General features: G+C 47.7%; 1 protein-coding gene across 1 annotated transcript in view; it reads left to right on the top strand.

Annotated features, from left to right (window-relative positions):
* LOC311124065 (1-phosphatidylinositol 4,5-bisphosphate phosphodiesterase gamma-1-like) overlaps nucleotides 1-10091 on the top strand; it is a 56197-nt gene that overhangs the window by 18343 nt on the left and 27763 nt on the right. The window contains exons 5-17 of the mRNA XM_084198281.1: nucleotides 202-286; nucleotides 385-465; nucleotides 569-603; nucleotides 841-913; nucleotides 2882-2977; nucleotides 3059-3177; nucleotides 4397-4482; nucleotides 4680-4800; nucleotides 4932-5100; nucleotides 5309-5428; nucleotides 5543-5665; nucleotides 6179-6363; nucleotides 7906-8106. Of these exons, the coding sequence (XP_084054407.1) occupies nucleotides 202-286; nucleotides 385-465; nucleotides 569-603; nucleotides 841-913; nucleotides 2882-2977; nucleotides 3059-3177; nucleotides 4397-4482; nucleotides 4680-4800; nucleotides 4932-5100; nucleotides 5309-5428; nucleotides 5543-5665; nucleotides 6179-6363; nucleotides 7906-8106 (1494 nt within the window). The remainder of the gene's footprint in view (nucleotides 1-201; nucleotides 287-384; nucleotides 466-568; nucleotides 604-840; nucleotides 914-2881; nucleotides 2978-3058; nucleotides 3178-4396; nucleotides 4483-4679; nucleotides 4801-4931; nucleotides 5101-5308; nucleotides 5429-5542; nucleotides 5666-6178; nucleotides 6364-7905; nucleotides 8107-10091) is intronic.

Below are 10091 nucleotides of genomic sequence, written 5' to 3'. Positions count from 1 at the left end.
CAGAACTATAATACTGTAATCCTTCCTTTGGTCAACATACGCCCCCTGCTGGTTCAGATAGGTACTGACTAAATCACTGGACCTGATGAAAGAGTGACAATTCAAACTGATGTGAATAGATGTAACATTTGATTGTCCAGTCAGTAATGTTCTATTGTCTCTGTTATATATCTTGTTCCTTTATTGCATTGTCCTGTCCAGTATCACAGTAAAGGATGTGAAGGCCCTGTTACCTCAGATCAACTACAGAGTCCCCAACATGCGCTTCCTCAAAGACAAGCTACAGGTAATAGATGATAGATATACCCAGGCATGTACAGGCTGCCGCAGTTTAAAGGAGAGGATTTGGACATGTAATAACTGGTGTACTTCCTCTCTGGACAGGAAGTGGAAGCCAGGTGTGATCTCTCCTTCCCTCACTTTTCTCAGCTCTACAGAACATTGATGTTCGACGCACAGAGGAGTGTGAGTATTAGAAAACATGCATACACACACACACGCTCGTGCACACACACACACTCACATACATACACATACACCTCACCTTGCTCTCCCTCTGTTCCCTCAGATCATTGAGCAGCTGGAGCTCTCCTTCCCCCTCCGGTGAGTCCCTCCTCCTCCTCCTATTGTCCCTATGTGTCTTCCCAAATCTCCTACATTTCGTTGATGTCTATCCATCTTCCTACCTCACATTTCTTTTTTATTCTCCTCTATTCTCAACCCACTAATTAGAGGTAACCTATATATATTAAGAGCGTCTGCTAAATGACGTAAATGTAAATATAATATTGTGCTGCCCTTTAAACAGTTTTGTGTGTGTGTGTGTGTGTGTGTGTGTAGGAACGTGGACAGACCAGAGCTGTGTCAGATCTCTTTGTACGACTTCCAGAAGTTTCTACAGCTGGATCAGAAGGTACTGGCACATTTTCACATGCTTCATGGTTAACGTATTACACAGTGCTGCTCAGTGAAACAGATGCTGCTAGGCCTCCTGAGTGGCGCAGCGGTCTAAGGCACTGCATCGCAGAGCTCGAGGCATCACTACAGACCCGGGTTCGTTCCCAGGTTGTTTCACAACTGGCCGTGACCGGGAGTCCCATAGGGCAGCGCACAATTGGCCCAGCGTCGTCCGGGTTAGGGGAGGGTTTGGCCGCGGGGGCTTTACTTGGCTTGTCGTGCGCTAGCGACTCCTTGTGGCGGGCCGGGTGCCTGCAGGCTGACTTCGGTCGTCAGTTGAACAGTGTTTCCTCTGACACATTGGTGCAGCTGGCTACCGGGTTAAGCGGGTGGGTGTTAAGAAGCGCGGTTTGGCGGGTCATGTTTCGGAGGACGCATGACTCGACCTTCGCCTCTCCCGAGCCCGTTGGGAAGTTGCAGCGATGAGACAAGATCGTAATTGGATATCATGAAAAGGGGGGTATAAAAAAGAAACAGATACTGTTGTGGGCTGAGACCATAGAGATGTACTAGAGAGCTCATCTTTGCACTAATGGTTTATGTGATAGCATGGACAGCGCCATTGAGAGCTATCTCCATTTTATTGTTCTCCATTTTCTTCTTCTACTACTTCTATGAGTTTATTGATAGTTTGTGGACAAACTGAAAGGGTGCATTGCCACCAGGAGTGTGTTGTCTGAACAGGCATCAGAATCTCCTCAATTTCTTTAAATAAAAACTAAGAAGCTGTTCAGGGAAGAAGGTGTTCAGGTTGCAGGAGGTTTTGGTCATGATTGACCTGAACCGTTTGCCAGAGGGGAGTCTTTGGAAGAGGGGGTGACCGGGATGTAAGGGGTCGGTGATGATCTTTCCTGCACGCTTCCTTGTCCTGGAGTCGTGAAGGTCTACGATGGAGGGCAGGTGGCAGCTGATGACCCTCTCAGCAGACGCACAATCCGTTGCAGTTTACCCTTGGACCAGGCAGAGGCATTCCTGAACCAGACAGTGATCGAGGAGGTGAGGAGGGCTCGATGATGGCTGTGTAGAGTGAGAGTTTTAATTTCTTCAGTTGACGCAAGAAGTACACCCACTGGTGTGCCTTTTTGGTGACCGCTGTGATGTTGTCCTCCCACTTGAGGTTGTGGGAGATGATGGTCCCCAGGAATTTGAATGACTCAGCCGTACTTACAGCTGAGTCGTTGATTTCAAGCCGTAAATTCTTTGTGACTGCACCAGGCCACCATCCGGTCAACCTCTCTTCGGTACATGGACTCATCACCGTTGGAGATAAGGCCGACTAGGGTGGTGTCATCTGCGAACTTGAGTAGCTTGACAGACAGGTCGTTGGAGGTGCAGTCGTTGGATTAGAGTGAGTAGAGAAGAAAGGAGAGCATGCAACCCTGCGGCGCTCCAGTGCTGAGGGACAGAGAGTCCAAGAGGTGTTTTCCCAGCATCATGTATTGTGTCCTGTTGGACAGGAAGTTGTTGATCCACCGACAGATGGAGTCAGATAACTTCGCACAAGTCCTTGGGTTGTCGAGGTGCTGAAGGATGTAGTGGAGATCCATGTTGACAGCTTCATCCACACACCTGTTGACTCTGTAGCCGAACTGCAGGGGGTCAAGGAGGGTGTCAGTGAAGGTTTTGAGGTGGGATAGGATAAGGCTAAGGTTGGTGATTAACTGCCATATGGAATGTTTGCTCAGGAGTATAATTCATTGGTGATCCCTCCTGATGACCTGGATGGATTTCTGTGATCCTTCCTTAACCCATAGGAAGTCCCACCAAGTTGACTACATCAAAATGGTGAGTCCTCAATGGTGCTGCCCATGCTAAAACAGGCTTTGTGGCAAATGAGCCCTCTATCCAACTCTATGGCTGAGACATTGGATGGAGGGATAGAGGGTCGCATGTTGATGATGTCATGATCCTGTGACACATGCAGGAGTCATGGGCGTCGGACATGAGCCGCGTCAGAGAGTTCCTAATGGGCTACCTGAGGGGTGGAGCACAGACCGAACCTATGCTACAGCTAGATGAGGTGAGACACACACACCCACGCACACACACACCACTCTCTCTCTCTCCCTGGTCTGCTCATCCTCTAATGTTCTCTGTTCAGTTCCTGACGTTCCTGTACTCCAAGGAGAACTCATTGTGTGACCCTCGACCTGCTGCTGTTGTCTCTGACGATATGAAGAGACCCCTGTCTCAGTACTGGATCTCCTCATCACACAACACGTAGGGTCACACCTCTATACCTCTACCTCTATTTCTCTGTCTCTCTCCACCTCTAACTTTCTCTACCTCTCTGTCTCTCTATACCTCTACCACTCTCAACCTCTCTCTCTCTCTCCACCTCTGCTTCTCTCTACCTCTCTGTCTCTCTATACCTCTACCACTCTCAACCTCTCTCTCTCCACCTATACCTCTCTCTCTCTCTCCACCTCTAACTCTCTCTACATCTCTGTTTCTCTATACCTCTACCTCTCTCTACCTCTCTACCTCTCTCTACCTCTATCTCTCTCTTGCTCTCTCTCTCTCCACCTCTACCTCTCTCTACCTCTCTGTCTCTCTATACCTCTACCTCTCTCTACCTCTGTCTCTCTCCACCTCTACCTCTCTCTCTCTCTCCACCTCTAACTCTCTCTACCTCTCTGTCTCTCTATACCTCTACCACTCTCAACCTCTCTCTCTCTCTCCACCTCTAACTCTCTCTACCTCTCTGTTTCTCTATACCTCTACCTCTCTCTACCTCTCTACCTCTCTCTACCTCTATCTCTCTCTTGCTCTCTCTCTCTCCACCTCTACCTCTCTCTACCTCTCTGTCTCTCTATACCTCTACCTCTCTCTACCTCTGTCTCTCTCCACCTCTACCTCTCTCTCTCTCTCCACCTCTAACTCTCTCTACCTCTCTGTCTCTCTATACCTCTACCACTCTCAACCTCTCTCTCTCTCTCCACCTCTAACTCTCTCTACCTCTCTGTTTCTCTATACCTCTACCTCTCTCTACCTCTCTACCTCTCTCTACCTCTATCTCTCTCTTGCTCTCTCTCTCTCCACCTCCACCTCTCTCTACCTCTCTGTCTCTCTCCACCTCTACCTCTCTCTACCTCTCTCTACCTCTCTGTCTCTCTACCTCTATCTCTCTCTTGCTCTCTGTCTCTCTCCACCTCTACCTCTCTCTACCTCTATCTCTCTACCTCTACCTCTCTCTACCTCTCTGTCTCTCTCCACCTCTACCTCTCTACCTCTCTGTCTCTCTACCTCTATCTCTCTCTTGCTCTCTGTCTCTCTCTCAAATTCCATCATTCATACTGCTCATTCCATCTTCCATGTAACTCTCTCTCCCTATTCACTTCCTTTCCTATCGTCCTCTCTCTCCCTCCCTCTTCCTCATTCTCTCCATCCCCCCTCTCCACCTCTCTCTCCCTCTCCCTTTCTCCATCTTCTCTCTCAGGTATCTGACAGGTGATCAGTTCTCCAGTGAGTCATCTCTAGAGGCCTACGCTCGCTGCCTAAGGATGGGCTGTCGCTGCATAGAACGTAAGACACTTCATCCTCTCTAACTCCCTCCATCTCTCTTTCTCAATTCAATTATATTCAAAATGCTTTATTGGCATGACAAAACATGTTTTATTGCTAAAGCAACAACACACAAGAATAAAGCATGCAGGAACATTCAAGGCAACTATTGATCAAATCTAACCTTGACCTTGCTCTGTGTGTAAACATTGTTTCAGTTGATTGCTGGGATGGGCCCGATGACCTGCCAATCATCTACCATGGCCACACCCTCACCTCCAAGATCAAATTCCTGGACGTGCTGCACACCATCAAAGAGCATGCCTTTGTCACGTCAGAGTGAGTAGACACACACACACAAACACACACACACACACACACACACTCATTCACTCACTCACTCAATCACTCACTGTCTCTCTTTAACGTGTGTGTGTGTCTTACGTGCGTGTTTGTATCTGTATCTCTAGGTACCCAGTGATCCTGTCCATAGAGGACCACTGTAGTGTGGTCCAACAAAGGAACATGGCTACTCACTTTAAGAAGGTGTTTGGGGATCTGCTGCTGACCAAACCAGTGGATCTGAATGCAGATGAGCTGCCATCGCCCTACCAGCTACGCAGGAAGATACTCATCAAGGTGACTGAACGACCGCACGGTCAAACACACTGATCATAACATGACCATGCCAAGTCTATGGGCTGTGTCTGACATGGCTGTCTGAAATGGTTATAGGGCCTCTGGTCAAAAGACTACTATAGGGAATAGTATGCCATTTCAGACACAATACTGACCCAAAGTCAACCATTAGTCAACCTAAACTAAACCGTGTGTGTGTGTGTTTCAGCATAAGAAACTAGTGGAGGGCACTCTGTATGAAGAGGTGACGTCAGCCAGCTACTCTGAGAGTGACATCAGTAACTCCCTCAGGAATGGCATTCTCTACCTGGAAGACCCCATAGACCACGTGAGTGTGTGTGAATATGTGTGTATGCGACATGTATGTGCATACAGTAGGTGTGTGTGTGTGTGATCATTTGTATGTTGCTTACTCGTGTGTGTGTGTGTGTGTGTGTTTCAGACGTGGACTCCCCACTACTTTGTTCTGAGCAGTAATAAGATATACTACTCAGAGGAGACCTCTCACTACCAGACTGCCGAGGAAGAGGAGGAGGAGGAGATGGAAGAGGAGGGGGGGAAAGAGGTGAGAGGGGTGGTTACAAAAGTGAGTGGAACAGACAATGCTTGCTCATACCTTATTTAACTGTCCTGTTTGGTCATATTTGGTAACAACATACTTTCCTTGACCTACTTGAAAGAATTCAACACACTTGAATGATCTTCGATGGGAGGAAAGAAACCTAAATGTAATTGTAAGGTAATTGTTAGGTAATTACTATTTTACCATGTAATTTCTAACTACAGTAGTTACTAGGTAAATAGCAGGATGTAGAATTAAGTGGAACGGAATGTTTTATAATTTGCATTTCTAATCTCTCTCTCTTTCTCTCTCTTTCTCTCTCTCTCTCTCTCTCTCTCTCTCTCTCTCTCTCTCTCTCTCTCTCTCTCTCTCTCTCTCTCTCCCCTCCCCCCTCTCTCCCCCTTCCCTTCCCTCTCTGCCCTCCCCCTCCCTCCCTCCCTCCCTCTCTCTCCCCTCTCTCTCCCCTCCCTCTCTCCCCTCCCCCCTCTCTCCCCCCTCTCTCTCCCCCCCATCTAGGAGTGTAACAACAATGAGCAACACTGTGCGGAGCGCTGGTTCCATGGGAAGCTGGGAGGGGGGCGGGATGGGAGGCAGGTTGCCGAGAAACTGCTGCAGGAGTACTGTGAGGGCGGGGGCAAGGATGGGACCTTCCTGGTTCGAGAGAGTGAGACCTTCGTAGGAGACTACACTCTCTCCTTCTGGTCAGTCACCTATCTATCCTTCATCTCTCTATCCATCCCTTCCTCTCTATGTCTCTATGCTGGTCCTCTCTATGCTGGTCCTCTCTGTGCTGGTCCTCTGTATGCTAGTCCTCGCTATGCTGGTCCTCTCTATGCTGGTCATCTCTATGTCTCTATGCTGGTCCTCTTTATGCTGGTCCTCTCTATGCTGGTCCTCTCTATGCTGGTCCTCTCTGTGCTGGTCCATTTTTTATGCTTGTCCTCTCTATGCTGGTCCTCTTTATGCTGGTCCTCTCTATGCTGGAGCTCTCTATGCTGGTCCTCGCTATGTCTCTATACTGGTCCTCTCTATGCTGGTCCTCTTTATGCTGGTCCTCTCTATGCTGGTCCTCTTTATGCTGGTCATCTCTATGCTGGTCCTCTCTATGCTGGTCCTATTTATGCTGGTCCCCTCTATGCTGGTCTTCTCTATGCTGGTCCTCTCTATGTCTCTATGCTGGTCCTCTCTATGCTGGTCCTCTTTATGCTGGTCCTCTCTATGCTGGTCCTCTCTATATCTCTATGCTGGTCCTCTCTATGCTGGTCCTCTCTATACTGGTCCTCTCTATGTTGGTAATCTATGCTGGTCCTCTCTATGCTGGTCCTCTCTATGCCGGTCCTCTCTATGCTGGTCTTCTTTATGCTGGTCCTCTCAATGTCTATATACTGGTCCTCTCTATGTCTCTATACTGGTCCTCTCTATGCTGGTCCTCTCTATGCTGGTCCTCTCTATGTCTCTATACTGGTCCTCTCTATGCTGGTCCTCTTTATGCTGGTCCTCTCTATGCTAGTCCTCTCTATGCTGGTCCTCTTTATGCTGGTCCTCTCTATGCTGGTCCTCTCTATGCTGGTCCTCTCTATGTCTCTATGCTGGTCCTCTCTATGCTGATCCTCTCTATGCTGGTCCTCTCTATGCTGGTCCTCTCTATGTCTCTATGCTGGTCCTCTTTATGCTGGTCCTCTTTATGCTGGTCCTCTCTATGCTGGTCCTCTCTATTCTGGTCCTCTCTATGCTGGTCCTCTTTATGCTGGTCCTCTCTATGCTGGTCCTCTCTATTCTGGTCCTCTCTATGCTGGTCCTCTCTGTGCTCAAAACTTGAGACATCTGTGGCATTGTGTTGTGTGACAAAACAGCACATTTTAGAGTGGCCTTTTATTGTCCCCAGCACAATGTGCACCTGTGTAATGGCAATGCTGTTTAATCAGCTTCTTGATATGCCACACCTGTCAGGTGGATGGATTATCTTGGCAAAGGAGAAATGTTCACTAACAGGGATGTAAACAAATGTGTGCACACAATTTGAGAGAAATAAGCTGTTTGTGCGTATGGAACATTTCTGGGATCCTTTATTTCAGCTCATGAAACATGGGACCAACACTTTACATGTTGCATTTATATTTTTGTTCAGTATAGTACACTAAATAGGGAGTAGGGTGCCATTTGGGATCTTGTTGGTCCCCAGGACATAATGTCATGTGTGGGCCCTTCCATCTTGATTGACACCTGTGGCCCCTCCCCTCCAGGCGATCTGGGCGTGTGCAGCACTGTAGGATCCACTCCCGCCAGGAGTCTGGCTCCACCCGCTACTACCTGACTGACAACTTGGTGTTTGACAGCCTGTATAGACTCATCTGCCACTACAGAGACACTCCCCTACGCTGCAACGAGTTTGAGATGAGGCTGGGCAGCCCTGTACCACAGCCCAACGCACACGAGAGCAGAGAGTAAGAGGGGAGGGGGTTGGGGGTGGGGGTGTGAGAGAGAAAGAGAGAAAGAAAGAGTGTTAATGTGTTATTATAAACTGGGTGGTTCGAGCCCTGAATGCTGATTGGCTGACAGCCGTGGTGTATCAGACCGTATAACACAGGTATGACAAAACATTTATTTTTACTGCTCTAATTACATTGGTAACCAGTTTATAATAGCAATAAGAACCTCGGGGGTTTGTGGTATATTGCCAATATACCACAGCTAAGGGCTGTGTCCAGGCACTCCGCGTTGCGTCGTGATGCAGTGGGAAAAAAGTATTTGATCCCCTGCTGATTTTGTACATTTGCCCACTGACAAAGACATCAGTATAGATCAGTCTATAATTTTAATGGTAGGTTTATTTGAACAGTGAGAGACAGAATAACAACAACAAAATCCAGAAAAATGCATGTCAAAAATGTTATAAATTGATTTGCATTTTAATGAGGGAAATAAGTATTTGATCCCTCTGCATAACATTACTTAGTACTTGGTGGCAAAACCCTTGTTGGCAATCACAGAGGTCAGACGTTTCTTGTAGTTGGCCACCAGGTTTGCACACATCTCAGGAGGGATTTTGTTCCACTCCTCTTTGCAGATCTTCTCCAAGTCATTAAGGTTTCGAGCCTGATGTTTGGCAACTCAAACCTTCAGCTCCCTCCACTCCAGGACCTTAATGTGCTTCTTCTTGAGCCACTCCTTTGTTGCCTTGGCCATGTGTTTTGGGTCATTGTCATGCTGGAATACCCATCCACAACCCATTATCAATGCCCTGGCTGAGGGAAGGAGGTTCTCACCCAAGATTTGACGGTACATGGCCCCGTCCATCGTCCCTTTGATGCGGTGAAGTTGTCCTGTCCCCTTAGCAGAAAAACACCCCCAAAGCATAATGTTTCCACCTCCATGTTTGACGGTGGGGATGGTGTTCTTGGGGTCATAGGCAGCATTCCTCCTCCTCCAAACACGGCGAGTTGAGTTGATGCCAAAGAGCTCCATTTTGGTCTCATCTGACCACAACACTTTCACCCAGTTCTCCTCTGAATCATTCAGATATTCATTGACAAACTTCAGACGGGCCTGTATATGTGCTTTCTTGAGCAGGGGGACCTTGCGGGCGCTGCAGAATTTCAGTCCTTCACGGCGTAGTGTGTTACCAATTGTTTTCTTGGTGACTATGGTCCCAGCTGCCTTGAGATCATTGACAAGATCCTCCCGTGTAGTTCTGGGCTGATTCCTCACCGTTCTCATGATCATTGCAACTCCACGAGGTGAGATCTTGCATGGAGTCCCAGGCTGAGGGAGATTGACAGTTCTTTTGTGTTTCTTCCATTTGCGAATAATCGCACCAACTGTTGTCACCTTCTCACCAAGCTGCTTGGCGATGGTCTTGTAGCCCATTCCAGCCTTGTGTAGGTCTACAATCTTGTCCCTGACATCCTTGGAGAGCTCTTTGGTCTTGGCCATGGTGGAGAGTTTGGAATCTGATTGATTGCTTCTGTGGACAGGTGTCTTTTTATAAAGGTAACAAGCTGAGATTAGGAGCACTCCCTTTAAGAGTGTGCTCCTAATCTCAGCTCGTTACCTGTATAAAAGACACCTGGGAGCCAGAAATCTTTCTGATTGAGAGGGGGTCAAATACTTATTTCCCTCATTAAAATGCAAATCAATTTATAACATTTTTGACATGCGTTTTGACATGGGATTTTTTTGTTGTTATTCTGTCTCTCACTGTTCAAATAAACCTACCATTAAAATTATAGACTGATCATTTCTTTGTCAGTGGGCAAACGTACAAAATCAGCAGGGGATCAAATACTTTTTTCCCTCACTGTATGAACAGTCATTAGCTGTGGTATATTGGCCATATACCACACCCCCTCGGGCCTTATTGCTTAAGTAACACACATGTTGTGTTTCCCATGTTCACACACACACACACACACCAGTGGAGGCTGCTGAG

Source organism: Coregonus lavaretus, assembly GCF_964263955.1.
Source record: "Coregonus lavaretus genome assembly, contig: HAP1_SCAFFOLD_566, whole genome shotgun sequence".
In the NCBI taxonomy this organism is placed as follows: Eukaryota; Metazoa; Chordata; class Actinopteri; order Salmoniformes; family Salmonidae; genus Coregonus; species Coregonus lavaretus.
This window is presented reverse-complemented; position numbering and strand designations above follow the sequence as displayed.